Raw genomic sequence first — 19,717 nt, 5'->3', positions numbered from 1 at the left:
GTCATGTCATCCTCCAGCAGTCATCATGGGCCTCTGATATCATATAAACACATGGAAGAAACACATAAATCTCGTTGACTAACTTCAAGCACTATTTAGAGACCATTTAAATGTCATTTTCAAAAAAAGTATAGAAACAAAGAACACCCTTTATGCTCCTTCGGAAGATAATTGAGCATTTTATCCAATGCGATCAAACAGTCAGATTGTTTTAATTTGTGGTAGCATTTATGGTAGCATTTATGTCATCCATTTGCCTTCCTGATGGATCCTTTTCAAGCACTAAGAGTGTAAATGCCAATGTTGTTAACGCATTGGTATTCTGTAATTACACTTTTTCCCTTATGGAAGGAACATCTTGAATCAGTAAGGGCTTTTGATGGGTCAATACATGAATATATGTTAAATTATTTAATATATGAAATGACAAATATATATATTTATATAAACATTTACTAATACATTATCACAATCAAAAGTTGTTATCTGTTAATAACTAATGTTAAGAAAGGTTAATATATATATACTGTAACAAATGTATTGCTCATAATGCTAATATTAACTAATGGGACTTGTGTTTTAAGTGAGAGAATAGATTGACTGTCTAATTGAGGTGGACATACTATTTCTATACTGTTGACCTTAAATGGAGTTAATTAAAACAGTTTAACATTTCGTTCTCAGCTGTTTCAAGCTGTTCTTTGTTGCATGTAACCTCTTGATTATTGTTGGCTTGAACTTCTCTCAGGTGGACTGTGTTATCATGTAGCATTCATCTCAGTCCTGGCTCATTGAATAATGATGCAATGTAGAATGAACATGGCTTCTTCTAAAGCACGGGATCGAGAAATTCTTGCCAGGATGCTTGCATTTACCCAATACATAAAGATTGCAGACATTGTTAATTTAACCAATAAAACTTAATTGAACGTTCTAGGTTAGAAACTTTCTCTGCATTGTGCATCCTGCTGTTTGTCTATTGAAAGACTGTTGTTCTAATGGGAGTTTGATTCATCAGGCCCACCCAGCTTGTTAAGAGACTCTGAATCGGAGACATCATAGAGGTCCTGTGGCGTTTGTGGATGCCTTTTTGTCTTATCATCATTCTTCTCTTAACGAATGTCTGCAAGCAGTTCTTTGTGTAGAATTTTATGGCCATCATTTGCAGTTAACCCCATGCTAACATGAAAAATTGTTGGCAAACTATCATGACATTCATTGTTTTTAATGAAATCTTAATATGATGCATATTTAAGCAAAGGTTAGCAACATAAAGGGCAACTTTGTCTGGCTATGAATTTTAAGCGGATATTGATTTTTACACTACATGCTACCTCTGTGCCTGAATGACAATTCTGAAATGGCATTCTGCTTATCTTAAAGCAGATCAAAGCAGACTAACTTGAACTTCTAAGTTAACTCAGATAGATAGGGTTCTGACAGTGTAAATTTCCTCATAGTTTTCTCTCTGCTTTAGGAGAGTTCCGTATGTTTGAATCTGGTTTTTGATGAAATACATATCTGAAGTTGCAAAATGAGACGTGTGAGAAAAAACAGAAGGCTATTATAAACTTTGAAGGTCTTTTAATTTTTTGAAATATGTTAAAAGTGTATATAGGGGAGTGTTATAACACATTTTGTTTCAACATCTGTAACATCCCCCCCATATTAAATTTTAAGATACATAATATTCCCATAAATTACAAATTAACTGTGCTGGTTTGTACAGTGACACATAGAAATTTCCCCTTATGGTTTATATCAAAATGCTATAGGAAATGTATTTAAAATGTGAAAACATATTTAAAATTTAAATTCAAATTGGAAAACAAATATAGAAAAACACAAACTATAACCTAAAAAACATGTGTTACTTTTATGTGGGCTACACACTGACCTTTTTATGCACATTTGTAGGTTCAGGTAAAGTACCTGGGAAGTGTTACTGCCTCTCTTGTTTGCTCACACATGTTATTTCTATGTTTTTATTTTTTTTTACATGAGAGGATTGTGTGGATGACATACCACATATATAAATTATAACAAGATAATCTGCTTTTTCAGATGATAGGCTGCCAGTTTTGTCATGTAACATGCATTAACCTGACTGCATATCAAATTAATCCAGATGTGATGCTTTACTTTACCTACTTTTTTTGTCCTGTGAATTCTCTTATAACTCTTTACAGTCACCTAAGGAGGGTGGTGCTCATGTCTGAAGTAATTTCACCCCTCTATAGCTCATTTCTAATTGGTTAAACTGATGGCGTTACAACTCACCCCGCTCTCCCCTCCAGTAACTCACCTTAAGTTGTGATCCAGTTCTTTCTGCATCTATACTTTCATTATTTGTCATAGTGATAATACCTTTCATTAATATCAATAACACACATATTTATAATGTTTAACAGAACATTTTATAAACAGCTATTTTTTTCTTTACGCTATATATTTTCCATAAATAATTCCCACAGTACTAATGAAAGTAATTATAATGTTTACCTTTAAATTTGCTTATTGTCTCACTCAAAAATAATGACAACTTCAAGTAAAACAATGAACCATAAGAAGCAGAGGAGCACGGCGTATAAAGTTGAGTTTCAGAGAGCATTCCTAGAAGAGGCGCAGGTTTCATCCGAGTTTACGACGGTTGTAAGTTAACGCTGGAAATGTTCCGAACGCTGTTCCACTAGGGTCGCATTAGATTGTGCTCCGTTTCAAAGGGCTGATAGTGGCTCCTCCCTCTCTGTACCTTGTGACAACAACAACTCATCCACAGAGCAGAGGCACACTTTTCTGCTCATTTTCTTCCTGTCATTCTCTCTCAATCTTTCTCAGAGCCCTAATTTCAGCACGGCACCTCTCCACATCCATTCGCGCGTCGGCGGAGCGCACTCGGGTGGGATTTCTTCTTCTTTGCGCTACTTTTGCATACTGGCTCTTCTTCCCGTCTGAACTTATTTGATAGGTGCAGAAACACCATGGCCGTACCGGCTGCTCTGATTCCCCAATCGTCTCTGGTCCAGCCGTGTCCGATCTCAACTTCTTCGTCAGCATCATCAGCATCATCATCATCATGCTCCGCGACCGCAGCATCATCATCCTCGCCCTCGGCCACTTCTGCGTCTCCCTCTCAGTCAGCGCCCCATAATCTGTTCCGCACGGATCTTCTCAGCACCAACACCAGCAGCATCTCACTGGCCGGCAAGCCCGTGTACTCGACCCCGTCCCCAGTTGAAAACACCCCGCAGAATAATGAGTGTCGGATGGTGGAGCTTAGGGGCGCCAAGGTGGCCTCTTTCACAGTGGACGGACATGAGCTCATCTGCTTGCCCCAGGCGTTTGACCTGTTTCTCAAACACCTGGTCGGGGGTCTGCACACCGTCTACACCAAACTCAAGCGGCTGGAGATCACGCCGGTGGTGTGTAACGTGGAGCAGGTCCGGATCCTGCGCGGACTCGGGGCCATCCAGCCCGGTGTCAACCGATGCAAACTCATCTCCAGAAAAGACTTCGAGACCCTCTACAACGATTGCACCAATGCCAGGTCAGAACAAGTGCGACTCTGTTAGTTCTCCAAATCAATAGACAAGTTAGATAAGAAGTGAAGCGAACCTTACAGTACAAAGTAAAACGAATGTACTTTGTTATTAGAGTAATACGTGGAACAGATGTGCAGGACATTTGCAAATACTTTCACATTTGTCTTTGCACTTTACAATATGTTCCAATTAGAACTTAAAATAATTTTACAGCCGGATGCAACATTGCAATTGTTTTAAGTTCAACAAACAACTTTTTATTATATTTTTTTTGTAGTTTTATTTGCTTTTATTTACTTATATTGTGGCATCAATAACTTTAATACAAGAAGTTTTTGATAAGTACGTGGATCTTTGCTAAACTGAAGGTGTTGCAAAAAACACATCATGTTCTTATATCATTAAAATAATTATAATATAAAAATAGAAAATTGTACAACTAATTCTAGAATACTATAAAGTAACTATAATCAACTTTTTGCAATTGTAAATAAATGCAAACATTTTATTTGTGTTGTAGTGCATGTGCAAAACAGGGTGTTTCTTTTTTCTTTAACTATTTACCAGAATGAATAATTCATAAGTGACAGTTGGCTCAAACATGTTTTGTGGATATAGAACATGAGAGCTTTTTTCTTGTTATATATATATATATTTTTTTTATTTCAAGTTTTAAAGTCACCCTGCATGTATGCATGTTGTAAGCAATATTGAGCTCCTATTGAGCATAAGAGGAAAATATTATTTGCTTTTCTGTTATTTGAGCAGGTTTAAATAAGCATGTTTGTCAGAATTATTATAATAGATGCTCTCTCCCGTGTAGCTGTATTTATAGGCAGACATTTCTTTCTACTCTTTTCTTCCTCTGGGGAAAAATCAAATCATAGTCAATAAGTGCTTGTATACTTAATGGCAGGAGTGATACAGTGCTTGAAGGTACAGCTTCACACAGGAAACAATTACAGCTTGTAACATCGGTGAATAATTCGCCCTGAAACTTTAATGTCACCCTTTAGTGATCATCTGAATGGGCCCAATAATTACTAGAAAAAGTAAGCTAATTTAAAAATGTCAAGGTGTTGACAGCTCATCTGAAATGAAAACACAAAACACCTTGCATGCAGCAATTCGAGCCTGAGTGTTGTACAATTTCAGATAATGTTATAATGAGGAATTTCAGAGCTACAAAAACTGAACAATAAATCACAACTTTTTTTTTTCTTTTTTTTTTAACGAGAATCACTTTATAATTAAAAAATATATATTGTGGATCAGGCACATGTTCGACATTGAACATAATGTTAATATCAATATTTTTAGATCTGAATGTCCAGAGTGATTTTTATCATTATAAACTATTTTAACACAATATTATTTCTCACAAACATAACATTAATATACATATAAAAAAATAATATAAAACACACTCACACTCGTAATATGATTTTCTGTTTTGGACAAGTGCCACTTTTATTCAGTGTGAGTGCTGATTAAAAACTATTTTGTTAATTCACACGTTATTATGCCATCACGTACTTTTGCAAAAAAATATATACAATTATAATATGCAATAATATATTAATTATATATATTTTTTCTTTCTTGTCATGCACATACATATATTGGACTTCTTAATGCTAGTCATAATTACAGATGCAGATTAACACCAAATGCATTGCATTATTTTGTATTAGTGTAAATAATTTAATTAAAGCAGTTGTCTAAAAATGCACAATCTAAATATTCCCCTGTAGCTGTATGTCAAGTGTTGTGTGTGTTCGTCCAGCAGCGGTGCTAAAGAAGCAGTCTGCTCTCAGTCTTTCCCATGCTGTCTGTACGAGCTCCTTCTGGGCCTGTGTTTGCTTTCAATCCGTGCGGCCCCGTCCCAGGGACCTGAGGTGATGGAGTGTGTGGTTTGAACTTCGGGGCTGGGAAAGAGAGTGGTCAGTGATGGGGTTAAAGGATAATGCAGTGCTACACATTGCTTTAATGACGCTAAAGTGCTGGCCTATTACAGCTGCATAGAGAGGCCTGTAATTGTCTCTGAAAGCACCTGGTACTGCCGGTGTTATGCTGAAATCAATCACCTCCTCCATGTCTGCTTCCCATTTGGAGGATTACATCATTTGTATGGACAAAGGTATCTGCTTGTGATGGAACACAAACACACTGGCTCTTATTTACAGTGTGGATTTAATGTATCTACATCTGCTTTGATTCTCTGTACGGGGAAGGTCAGCACGCTAAGTCATAACTCTTGCATGGACGTGACTCGGGGGGCTGTTACTTGCTCATATTAAGAATTTTAAAGAAGGATAATTTTGTTTGTCTAAAGCAGTCTAGATGATTATGATAGAATGTTTTTGGTATGTAGAGGAGAACTTTACAGAGGAGTGGCGCAATGGGTTGTGCGTATGCTGACAGCATAAGAGGTCAGGTTTGAGTCCGGCCTGGAATGTGTTCCAATCCTATTTCAATTGTCTTGCAAATAAAGGCAAAAAAAAGAGATAATTAAAAAAATGGCCTAAGCACTAGCGAGCTCACTTTTCCAGCATGCTGCTCGGCTTCCAGAGTGCTGAAGAAGTGCTAATAATCCTCTTTGCTTCGGGATAACAGCGGCCTTACATCTTTGTCTGCTCACGTTAAAAGAATTCCCCATGAAGCGGAGTCAGACTCGCCCCGTTCTCCCTTCCGCATGAGGACGTGTTCCTCCGGCTCCCCCCTCCTCATCCTCCCGGGGACCCTCGGCCCAGATTAATGCGCACCTTCTGCCGCCGAACAGATACGGGGCTGTAATCTCTCTGCTTTCACAGGAGTTATGAGTCTGCCCCGTGAGAGGCAGTACTTCAGCTACTTGTTTTCCTTTCCATTCTGTCCATGTGGGACGGTGCGGTTCTTGCCGCCTGGTGACATTTGAACTCTTAAGGAAAGGTTATTGAAACACCAGGGCGGTTGGGCTGGAGGTGAGTGCTGAGACAGCTGTTACGTTGGAGGGTTTGTCAGGATGCGTACGGCCCAGGTGGTTAATTGACAGTTGTTGTCAACAGTGGAAGGTTAAATAGATACTACTGAATGCATATTTTATTTAATTAAATTTAAATGAATAAAGAATATGTCCTCAAGTTTGTGTTCATTTAATTAATCGTGTTTTAAATGATATTTTTGGTACATTTTTACCTTTATAATTCAGTCACAGGGGCATCACGTTTGACAAAATATTTTTGTTTGTGTACAACAGACTGGCATATTTACAGAGGAGCGTCATTATTTTGTTTAGCACTCAGGGGTGCGTCTTAACACACAGTGGCAGATTTTATCGCTCTTTTTTCCCCCCTCTCTCGCTCTCTTTGCAGTGCTCTTCTGATATATTTGTTTTCGACAAGGCACGGATGTGTTTACAGGTACTCATGGGAAATCTTTGGATCGAATTCAAATCATTCCCAGTCAGAGTGGGTGCTAAGATACCCGTCACCCAGCAACCACATCCAAGAGGGAGCTGAGGCGATAATAACTTCAAAAAACAGAGAGACAGATGCTGATTAGGATGAAAGAGTTGAGGGGGGATGTGTGTGTGTGTGTGTGCGGGGGGGGGGGGGGGGGGGGATGCATGTTAAAAGGCTTGTTAAAATCACAGATTCATTGTAGCACTTTCTTACAAATCATACACATGATTCCATATTCCTCACTTGCGATCAGTGCTGATGGATTGAAAATGAAGCAGATAAACAATCTGGTTTTTATTTTTTCCGTCGCCGTGAGTCACTGGAGCTTTCCTTGATGGGATTAGCCACGTGTGTTCAAATTAACTGTGCTCTTGGCATCCGTTGTCATTGCGAGACGAGACAGCAGAAGAGGTTGTTATGAACGTGACTCTGATAAAAGCAACTTGATACTTCTGTGTTCAATTGAGGTTCATTTGAAACAGTTCTAGGAAAATATTCAATTCTCTATTCAAGCCCTCTATTGCACGCACTTTTAAATTTCGATAACAAAAATTTGTTCTTGACATTTGACCTCCATATTAAAGGGATAGTTTACCCAAAAATCTGTCATCAGTTTATCTATACATTTTCTCACTCTCATGTTGTTCTAAATCTTTTTTTTTTTTTTTTTTCGGAGCATATTCTGAAGAATATTGTCATACAATGAAAGTCAATGGGGTCCAAAACAACATTGATTGAATCCCTTTTAGTTGAATTGTTTGGCATTTACATCTTTCAAAAAGTCTTCTTTTGTGTTCTGTAGAAGAAAGTCATACAGGTTTGGAGCAACAAGAGTAAAACTATCCCTTTAAAAAAAAAAAATTGGTCAAACATGCAGCGTTAATCGCGCAAACAGCGGACGTTCATGATTTTTAGAACAGGTTGCGGTGACCTTGAGTGATGGCGTAAGTCTCAAATCAAACAAGCAAGTGTAAGTGTGTCAAATCATCTGCAGGTTTCTTTTTTTCTGACCACCAGAAGTATGAAATGAGACAGGACGGTGACACTAGCCACCATAGTCACACCTGAGACAGATTGCCGGTGGAAAAAGCAATGCATTATGAGCTCTCTGACTCGGAGCCCTGGCATGTCTTTAGCCACCATCCCTTCCACATTACAGCATATTTAGGAAGCAGTTCGCAGACCGCTGACGCTCACGCAGGGACGCTAACCACTACTGACACAAGTTAGAGGGAGCAGATGAGATTTCTTGATTGGAGAGCGATTCCGGGCCTTAGCTCGGCTCTGTCTAATATGGTCACATAAAGAAATTGATTTTCCCCAGAAATTAATTAATTTTTCATATAGCCCAAAGCTGGAGTTTAAAAAGAGAGTGCACTTTCTGGTTTCCTATTTTCCTCCTTTTTTAAAGAATTATTGCCTAATCATATTAATACTTTTGCCCTAAGGATAGAAAGATGATTGTACAAATGCATTTGGAAATATGTATCGCTGAGTATTTATGATTAAATTATGCAAATAACTCGGCTCTCATCCTTCACGAACCCAGATTGTCTAATTAGGATTGATATGCCGAGTGGATGTTCGCGAATCTGAATACAAGCATGTCCAAAGAGCAGAAAATTGAAAATGACAAGGCCGGAATCCTTAAAAAGTGTTTTTTTTTTCTTTTTTTTTCACCGTCTAATTCAGCGTAGCCGTATCAGGAGTTAATTTTCCCTGGCTTCATTTTCGTGTTGAAGCTGACATGAGAAAAAAAAAAAAAAGAAGAAGAAGAATACTTCAGGGAATCAATCTCAAATGGGATTCCAGAAATTTCCTCTTCTTGTTTTTTTCCCCCTGTCTTCAAGATCATATCAAATGATGAATCTCCTCCTATATAAACTTTTTCATGTTATCACGGAAATATCTGCGTTGTTTGAACTTAATGGCCTCTTCTTGTCCCACTCTACTGTGATAAAAGTGAATGATGGGAAATCTACCATGTATAGTGATATTTACTCTGTTATAAAATGGAGGAATGTCATGATGGATGTTTTATGAGCTCTGTGGTTTTGAAAGAAGACTGGATATTTAAGTTTGAACCGCTGTCATAAACGGCGTCAATGAGATGCGGGGAAACTCGGAGAGGCCGTCAGCAGGTTTTGGCTGGACTGCGGTGAAGGACAGGTGACTGCTGAGGTCTCGAGGCTGTTTTCATTTAGGTCAGAACAAGCGCCACTTTACAGCGCAATGAGAGCACCATAACTCCATTAAAGGAAAACAAAGGGCTCTGGAGTGCTGGAGACACTTTTCCTAGGACAAAATAAGCTCTCAATTCAATTCACTTCACTTCAAGCTCTCCTGCAAAAATGAATTATATGATTAAAGTAGCCCTACCTTTGATAAAACTACTTCCGAACTTCGCCATAAATTACATATTTAGTAAATTATGAATACTACATGAAATATGCTCAATAGGGCATGTTAAGAGTTTTTTTTTTGCTCCTTAAAAATACATTTACATTGTTTCTGTGCTGCCAAAACAACCGAAGAGTCCCTATCCAGTTAGATCATTCAAAGGAATGAAAGAAAATAGGAAGTTATGCGTTTTTTTTTATCTACATTCCTCTTTTAGCAGTGTGACAAAAGACTCCTAACACCTCTAAAGGTATCTCATAAAGTTCTGATTGTTATCTAATCTTTACCTGGCCCACAGCTAATGACACTCGAGAATAGAATGGAACTCTATCAGAGCTCAAAGCATGATGGGCCTTTGACAAAGCTGAGACACCAGGCCTCTCTTATGAAGCTGGAATCCTCACGGACCGCACAGAAGCCTATCAAGTCAATTTAGCACAATTGAATCATAATGGAAAAGCCAAATTTCAGTGCTCATTGCCGCTGAGGATCCCATATGTTGCCCACATTGATGCGGTTGTTGATGTGTTTGTATCTCATTCTCGCCACCTTTTGAGGAAGCATCTTTTCTTTTGATATTTTTTGTTCAGTAGCTTTTATTTCTTTTAATTGGTCCATTGCATTGATGTAAAGATATAAGCGTCAAGAGTCGTGATAATATTCCTCAAAATATGTTTAATTTACTCCTGCGTTTGAATATATGAAACATTGTAAAATGCGGCCGTAGCCTCTTTATGAAAACAAAGCAAACAGTTAAGAGACCTTGTAGCTCGATCATGGTATGCCAACTGAAGGCCAAAGTAAATGAGCGACGAATAGCACACAGCTCTCTGCAGGGGAAACATCCCAACTTGTAATGCAGCCCATAAAACAACTGGAAATATTTTTTTTCTAATAATCCCTAAACCGCCCGAAACCCTCAATGGGCTATACTGCATTTCATTATCAGCAAACAAAGGTGTTGTTCCTTTGAAAGCTATCCAGAGCTTCTCACATTGCTGTTGTCTAAGTCCAGTGAGACAGGCATTCTGATAACTCTTTCTATGATGCTCCGCTTGAGTTTCTCCTGCAGACTCAAATGTCAGCTATTCGCTTTAAAAAAGAAAGCGTTTTTTTTTTCCGTAGCAAGTGGCTGTGGTACCCGGCTATTATTACTCTCTTCTTAAAGACTGACAGTTTGCTCCAGAGAGACATGACACCAAACTCGTCTGCTGGAGGCGTTCCACTGCATTTCCCGTCTGTCCAATCAGATATTTGTAAACTGACGACACCTGGCAGGAGAAGGTAAATGGTGAGCCCAGAGCTGTAGCAGACACAGATATTGTGTTCAAGCCTTTGTGTGATGGAAAGATACCAGACACAATTACATACTCAAAAGCACAAACACACTCTCATAATCACTTGGAATAATTCATACGAGATGGACAACTTACATCTTACAAAAATGTAGTAAAGGTACTTTTAAACGTTTTCATATTACATTCATAGTTTTGGGGTTTGAGTAAGGGGTTGTTTTTGTACAGTGTTTTTGTACAATGTTTTTATGCGACCATCTCATACAAATTAGTACTTTTTTTTTGTGTGTGAGACCAGGTTGGAGACGGATCAAACCATAAAAATATATAAATTTCTCAGAGGTGGCTCTTTTATAGCTCTTTCATATATCTTTTATCTTAAAATTTATTATAAAAATATATTTATTTATTTAACCCTCTGGGGATGACAAACGCACCAATGCGTTTTGGTGGATTTTCGAATTTTCCGTCTCGGTCTCCGTGAACTTTTTTTCTGGAGCACGTCACAAAAATGAAACAAAACTCCGGGAATACTTGCCACACAGACATGAACAATATATCTATAGAAACATTTTGTGTATATATTAGATATACATACATTAAATATATTAGACATTTTTGAGTATGTAACTGTAAAATTAATGTGAATTGCATAACTCACATAATGGAAAATATTCATAATGAAATCTCTTACTTTTTATTGCACAGTTTGGGATATTGTTGCTTGTTTTTCCTCCCTAAAACTCTAGGGAAGATGCTTATGAGATTAATAGGGTCTTTTTACCTTTAGGGTCTTTCTGCATTTATTCTCATCTTGAAACTATTTAGACTTTGAATAGCTCTTTCCCATGATATTTTAGTAGTCTTTTGCATTGCTTCTATTAATTTTAAGAAATGCTTAAGTTTTGCCCATCCCATTCTCATACTGCATCCGAAAGGATTATGTTACTAATGATTTTGATTGTGGATTTATTTCAAGACATGACGTCATGAACTGATGATTCAGAGAAAACGATTCCCTTGAAAGTTCTGCTTTCATTTCAAAGCCATTGTAGCCATTTTACATATTTACATTCATGTGCTCGGGAGAGAGAATATTCTTCCAAAGTGTCTTAAAGAAGGATAATTTATTCTAGTTGTGGATCCGGTCTCACATTTTAAACTCTGTTGTGAGCTGTGTCTCCATTCAGACAGCTTATGCTGTGCTAATACAACATTCCCAGCATAATGTGTCTGTCCACATCTATTATCCCGCTCTGGAACAGGCAGTGTGATATCCGTAAACTTCACATATGAATAGGCTCAGCTGAAAAGGAGAATGAATTAAGTCAAGCTGACATCGCATGCCAATAAGCTTTGTTTCATTCCCAGAGCAGTATTCATTTGCGGCACAGAAAGATTTATTGCATGATTGACAATTATGAGAGGATGACCTAGTTTTTTGTAATGGAACAAAAATGGTTTTCATGGGACGCCACTGCCTGTCTGTGTATTCTGTGGATGCCATCCAAGTAATAAGTAGGTTTTCTCACCAACAGAAACGTTTTTTTTTTTTTTTTTTTTAGGGGGATGGTGACAATAAATCACAAAAGTGACAGTGAATCACTTTACTTTTGCTCAATACATTTTGTCTAGGATAATTCAGTATTAAGTGTCAGCGGTCCCTATAGACATCAGCTCCCTTTAAGCTAATACATTCAATTTGCTCCTCAAAGTTATTTTCAATGCGATTTGACATGGTTCTCCCTGCAGGCGAGCACTTAAGTAACTTTATACATGGAGGAGGAATGGTATAACCATTCAATAAGCTACTAAACTGTCTCCTGCACTACTGAAGCCGCCCAACAACCCTACAGACAGCTATGTCTACTTAACCAGAGCCATTTTCATTGGAATCTGGCTAATATTTCATGATTCATGCATTTTTGATTTTACCTTTCTATTAACTGTTTTATTCAGCTCAGTAAAGCTCATTACAGCTGTGAGGAGGGCTCCTGCCCCCACGGGACCATTGGTTGAGTGGAACCACAAATGGCACAAGCAGGGTTTAGCCAGAAGTTAATATCCTGCAAAATTGTTTCTGAGTAGCTCGGTAGAATACGGATGATTAAATGACACGAGCAGATCAAAAAAACGTTTTCTCTGACTACAAAGTGTTAAGTGCCGGTGCTTTCAAGTGCTACAGATCTCCCAAGGTTGCCATTAAGTGAAATAGGACTTATTTAATGGGAAAGACTGTCCTGCCGAGAAGGGAGAAGGGAACACAGTTCTGAGAGCACAGTGGAAGGTTTTGTGAGCTGTACAGAGAGCAGCAAAGCATTGACAAAACAACAACAACAAAAGGAACAACAGAAAAAGACTGTCAGTTCCTTTGTCGTAAGTCCACATTATTATCACTCTGATCTGTGCGTGTGTATATATGTATGTATGTGTATATATGTACCCACACACCTCTGGGGTAGTTTAATTATTAATTATAATGATCAAATCTTTATAAATAAATCTTTATATATGAATATATCTGTTTGTGTTCCAGATAGACTTTCAGTCGTCATATTAGTGATGGGGATTTTAGTGATTTTCTGCAGGTTACATCATCACGTCAGTAGGTGGCAGCACTGATTCTGACACTACTCTTACTATTTCTGGCATAAAAAGATATGGTAAAATTATTATGAGTAGTATACTAGTGTGCGGTTCTGAATTCAGCACCTGTGACTATTGTCTTCATGAGTGAGTTATTGAATCATTCACTCAACGACTCGTTCAAACTCGCACTCGTTCATTCAGGAACTGAACTGGTTTGATTTTGATTTGAGTCGTATCATTATTCAAAAACTCTGATTTGTATATGAATGCTGCTGTTTTGTGCTGCTTGGAGACGCGCAACGGCATTTATTTTTGTTTTGAATTATTTTCACTGGCGGAACAAAAATGGACTGGCAACTGTCAATATTGTGTCTCAATGAAAAAACTATGCAATGCGCTGTCATGTCTTTGATCTGCATTCAGAACAAATCGCGCCCTTCTTTGTGTGATATTTAGGCCAAGCTGCGCTACATTTGCAGTGTTGACAATGCGCAGTTTCCTGAAACCTAAAAGGAAGAGAAAGAAAACTGTTTGTCTCACTGATTATTTATGGTACAGCAGTTTGGCTCTTTTAGCAAGCATGTATTTCTGTGTAGCGACTTGACCTTTTGTTGCGGTCAGAGCGTTATCCGATTCCTTTCTCTTTTTGTCTTCAGTGCAGCGAATTCCTAAAGCTTCACCTTATGGTGAACAAAATGTGAACAGACACAGTTTCCTAGTCTCTCTCTAGTCCTCCTCCCAAAGATAAAATTCTATGTTACCGATTCCGAGAAGACAGATTAAGGGTTGTAAAATGGAGTATGAGGATTTTGCAGTTATCAAATGTCCTCTCACTCTTGACCTTTCAAATGTCAGAAAAGGAATGTGAGACAAAAGCAAGCTCACAGATCTGATTACACGGATCAAAAGTGTCTTTACGCTTCTATCAGTGACAGGGATGTTTAATTGGAGGATACTGGGGAGGGCAGCTAAAACAATACACCATATTTATGTCTTCTGTGCTTTTTTTATACTTTAAGTATTGTGCTGGAAACTGCTCGTAGTTGTTGAGGCATTATGTCATTTTCCCTTGATAAAAGAACCTCTTCGGCAGCTGTGTCTCTTGCTAGTCTCACAGTCACATTCCAAATAGTCTAATATTATTCCAAGAGTTGCACAGCTCTTAGTGGGGCCCTCAAATGCGTACTTTAAAAGAATAGCACACATGCTCACGGCTATGATATGTATATTCCTTTTTGCCATGGAAGGAGATTTGAGACAGGATAATTAAAGGTGCGCTTCTCAAAGGGTCAGGGTCAAGCCAATAGGAATGTCAGAGACTTGCGAGGCTATGACAGCTCTTTTCAACAGGCCACGGTGGACTGGTGCAGGCAGAGATAGCGCAGCGCCCCAGAAAGGGCAGCACGCTGACAGTTCTCCAGCCACGCCATCCCAGCAGGAAGGCATCAGTTTGAGAAACAGATAGCGAGCGAGGCCGTCGGTGGCGCGGACCAGTCGGGACAGATTAGGCGTGGCCCGCGGGTCAGCCCGTTCCCACCGTTTTGCTCGTGGCCTCCTGGACACTGGAGTGTTATTAATAAAAGACAGGGCCAAAGTGCTCATTGAAAATCTCAAACTCACCTCTTTCATTAGAGTAGGCGTATGTTGCCAGCACACCAACACACCATTAGTATTCTAGCTGTGGACATAAGTTGACATGTAATGTGCCCTACAGTTGTCTTGTTGAAACTTTCTTTTTCCTATTTTTAACCTCTGTAAAGTAAAGGTGGATCATGCCATTTTTTATGTTAATATTCTTCTATCCCATCTTAAGCTGCTGAGACAACTAGTGGTCTGCCAATATATCCCCAGGGCCAATAAACAGTAGAGGTTGAAATTTGGTTATTTATTAATTATAGACGTCAACTGTAAGTTTTGCTATTTGGACAGTTTGTGCAAGTCTTTTATCTTGACATTGATCATGTTAAGATCCATTTGAAGGATACAAACCATGTGAACCGAAAACGGTCTGGAAATTTCTGCGGTCACTGGACAAACACAATAGAGCAACTTTAAATCCTAGATTTAAACCCTGGTGTGCCGTTTCTAATCCGATTCTCTGTTATAGCTCCATGAGAATTGTTATGTCATATATGCGATGTCATATTCATTTATAGGTATATCAAATACTGAGAAAAAATGTATTGGACATTATCAAAAAAAAAAAGAGTCATTTTGATTTTCAAATTATTTACATTTATTTTAGCAATGTTCTATATTTGAGGGATTTTTCACACAATACCGTTTTCAAATAAAAACGAAAACATTCATTTCCAAAACAGTTTTGGGGGGTTTTGAAACAGGTTTCAAAGTGCAAGTTTTTGAAAATAATACCGTTATCGTCTCCGTGTAAAATACAAAAATGTGAATTTGTGAAAACGGTGACGTCGTGCGCATGCATATTATGTGTTCATTCTATAGGTGCGTAATGTTTCTTTACAAAGTGACATCGCCATCTACTGGCCTGGCATGCATAACACAGTGTTTAGTCGTTTTCGCAGATCTGTATCGGGATCCCCTTGTCATTTGTATGCGAAAAATGCAAAGGAAAACTTTTAGGTTTTTAGTACATCTTGTCATGTATATTTTGCCCTATTTAGTAAAGCTCTAGACTTTTCTGTCAGTATAAGTTAAATACACTTACAGTGTAATTTTAAGTATTTTTCCGAGAAGTACATAAAGTATTTTTCAGCAAAGTACATAAAAGTAGACTGATAGTATACTTTCTTATTGTTAGTTTTAAAGATGTATACTAATAGCACACTTGAATAATCTTCTTTTTTGTAAGGGTAAACATAACCCTCACTGCAGTGTAAGCAGATAGCATGAAAATGAATTCCCCAATTAAATGTAAAATAGTTATGAATTGCCATGAGAGTGTGTTGAGTAAGCCATGTATAGTTGCTCCAAAATTTTGGTTGACTGCTCCAAAAAGTGTTTACTCTGTGGCTCTGGCACTTTCACAACTCTGCTCTATTTGTTTTGAATGTCTCAACCAGTCAACATAGCAACAAGTGAGTTTGGGGGCGGGACTAACGGTTTGTTCAACCAATGGCAGATTTTGGAAAACCTGTTTGAAAACAGTAAGTATTTTTGTAATTCCGTTTGGTGATGCTAGTTGCGCAGAAATGTAAACCTTCACTTTTAACTGGATCTCTGTTAATATAGTGTATTTGTCACAGTAAATAATCTGTATTTCAACACGTTAAGTGAGGATATCTGTACACACCGTGCACAGATAGATAAACCGTGCTCTCATAACTCTCTCCTTACCTTAAGCGATGACTGGTGTCGTACCTGTCATGTGTTTAAAAGGAAGCATAACATGATAGAGCAAGATCTCCGATCAAGATGTGCAGGTGTGCGACGGACATGATTTATATGCCATGCCTCAAAAAAAAGGATGTCAACTTCAGGCCTTAATGAAAGCTCTTGAACGGATCGGTGGAAGTGAGATATGTTGACAGTAAGCATGCAAATGAGGTTAAATGTGTGCAAACTGAAATGAATCACCTCACGGCTCTGCCATTTATTCAGCAATAAGCTTTTTGGTGGTTACATAGTGGCTTGTGACACATTCCGTCCTTTGTTTCAAACTGCTAACTGTATTTAATTTCACATCTTATCGGCCTAGGCTTTGTCTGTCTAGCGGCTCCTCCCGAGTCAAAGCGACCCCTTGAGATAAACTCTGTCAGACTCTGGGGTGATTTATTAAATTGTGATTTCTGTGAAGGACTTTAATGGGGGTGGGGTGGGGGAATACATTGCAGGTGGCTACCAGCTTCAGGCACTGTTTGTTCTCCGATACACCCGCTAAAGGTAGAAGAAAGAGAGAAGTACAAATCTGAGTGGGATTTCCTTCCTTTGTTGTGGCAAGAGGAACCCCCCCCCCCCCCCCCCACACTGCAATCCCCCTTTAATTTCACCATTGCAGCAGTTGTTCTGAATAACTGCTGTTTAGAATCGAGACGGCTTGAGGAACTCGGGGCTATTTATATTATCCCGCGACCCAGAAGAGTAAATTTACATTCATTCAAATTCACTAGCGGACACCTAAAAGTGTCTCTGACCCTCTATCCAAATCTATAAGGGAAATGTACTGACCCAGTCTTAGCTCTATTTGATTAAACTAGTTTGCATCTCTTTTTGGCCCTGCACTTGTCTGCAATGCATGCATCATGCTAACTATTTAAAGTGGTGTGTGTGGAAAATACACTAGTCAATGTATTATTAAAGCTAATTTACAGCCGAATATGATTAACCACGGCAGGCGTTTCATTTCAAGGTTGTGCTCATATGGCCTCGTCTTTTTCTCTGGTCGTAAATGGCAGGGGAACATGGCCCATAAAAGTGATATGTTACTTATTCTAGTGGTATCTGTGAATGGTGCTATAATTAGCGCCTGATGTTCACTATGTCATACTTTTCTGCTTAGCTTTTTTTAGCCTGTTGTTTTCCAGTTGATCAACGAGTCTTGGCAAAAGTCAAATAACACCAAAGCTTGTAATTTTCTTCTTATGAAAAATAAGATGTTCTTAAGAAAATATTTGAAAATTTCAATAATTGCACTTTGGAGCAATCTTATGAACTTCTTACGAAGTAATTTATCTTAAACATATTTCTTAACTTCTTTCTTAACATGATTTTTGTGAATCTGGTCCAAAAGTTGCGCACAATTCAGAATCGAATAGAATTGAGAATGACTTTTGAATTACTCTGAAATTGAATTGAGGATGCAAACAGGATGAAGAATTTCAGTTTGAATTTGAAAGTAAGAATTTAAATGAATTAAAGTGAATGAAATGTTTACAGAATGTTTGAAATTCTACTTAAAGAATATTGTATTTTATATCTTATATTTGACCATATTTAATCAATTAGGCTTTTGTGGACAAACACTACATTTCCCATAATGTATTATCTTCTATGAATGTTTTAATTTCTATGAACTGCAGTTCTTCTTGTCATGCCAATTCATTTCAAATTCACATGCAATAATAAGAAAAGCAATTCTTCAATTCTAAATTTTGCACAACCCTAGTGTGAACCTCAAGATGGTCACGGGTCTATATGATCAGAAGCTTACGGTTAACTTGTCAAGGATCACCTGCCTAGCCACACTCCGCTAAAAAACAACAACCCCAAAACCCCCAGGCATGTCTCCTTTACAGCTGGATCCTGCGGCCGTCTGCTGTGATCCCCACGTCTCACATTTTCTATTGTTCTCTGCTCGTCAGCATCTTTTGTCTTTTGCCGCTGATTTGTCTTTTGATCTGTTCAAGTGATTTATCTGCATGCAATCGGTTTTCGCGCAACGCTCACCCACTCGCCAACACACCACCACCCCCTTCCCTTCAGCCTCAGGAAATTTGGAATGGGTCTCCAATAACCTTGGCAGAACCAAACAAAGCAGTAAACAAGTTGATCTAGTGTGTTTTGATGCTACCCTCCACCTTGAAATGAGAAATGAACACAAACGTGTTTCCTGTTCACCATTCTGTAATTGCAATATATTTTTTTTTTTTACGTAACAGTAACTGAACACTTTAAGGAAGCTGGTGGTATCTCTCTCCTCTGATCGCCCCATTTCAAGCCTGCAAAATCGCTCCAAGATCAGGGAGTTCTGTGGAAGACTCTGATGTCTTGAGACTGCAACAGTTTTTCCTCTGTTTGCTTGGTTAAAAGCATTGTGGGTTGGGGGATTGGAGTTGACAACCCTGAGGGTATTAGAGCTGTTTGCCTTCTCTCTCTCTCGCGCTTTTTTTTTTTTCCACTCGTCTGCAGCTGTTTGAGTCTCCTCCCGCCAGCTGTCAGTTAGACTCTCTCCGTAAACACCTCCACATACCACCTGCTTCCCACTGGGGAAATAGGTGTATGGTGGAAAAGTTTGAACAATACGGAAAGGCGGACAGGTGGAGAATCTGTATTCAGGCTGTGAGTCCAGGGTCTGACAAGGTAGTTAAGTGGCATCTCTGTCCAGGGTTTGTCAGAGTTACAATAATTCTAATTAGGAGTGCTGTGTTTGAAAAAGCGAAAGCCATTTTGATGAATTTTAAAGTTATGAAAGACCTGGACGTATAAATCAAAGACAGGAAACGGTTGAAGCTGCATCCACATTGCGGAATAAATGCAATTTTCCGTTTGTTGTTTGAAAATGCAGGTTCCTTATTCTGCAATTACACCATAAAGCCACGATTTGACAGATGTGTGGGTGTGTGCGTGGTGTTAAGTTAGTGTCTGAATGAGCAGTAAACCAGACAGGTATCTTTTCATCTGTCAATAGAAGCATTAATTCTGTCTATTGGAATGGCGCAGAGCCCAAGGAGAACTTTATTTAACTTTCTGTCATCATTCCAAGACTAAATTCATCAATCCTGACATTATCTGAATGCAAATTGTGAGCGCTAAT

At 38.5% G+C, this 19,717-nt stretch overlaps 1 protein-coding gene across 9 annotated transcripts in view; it reads left to right on the top strand.

Moving 5' to 3' along the window:
* The first annotated feature begins 1,575 nt into the window (after positions 1-1,575).
* Positions 1,576-19,717, top strand: part of dachd (dachshund d) — a 109,065-nt gene continuing 90,923 nt past the window's right edge. For all 9 annotated transcript variants that reach the window (XM_084420491.1, XM_084420490.1, XM_084420489.1 and 6 more), the window contains exon 1: positions 1,576-3,547. In XM_084420491.1, the coding sequence (XP_084276617.1) occupies positions 2,982-3,547 (566 nt within the window). In that variant the 5' untranslated portion in view covers positions 1,576-2,981. The remainder of the gene's footprint in view (positions 3,548-19,717) is intronic.

Source organism: Rutilus rutilus, assembly GCF_951802725.1.
Source record: "Rutilus rutilus genome assembly, chromosome: 10".
NCBI lineage: Eukaryota > Metazoa > Chordata > Actinopteri > Cypriniformes > Leuciscidae > Rutilus > Rutilus rutilus.
The sequence above is the reverse complement of the archived record's forward strand: the minus strand, read 5'-3'. Positions and strand labels throughout refer to the sequence as shown.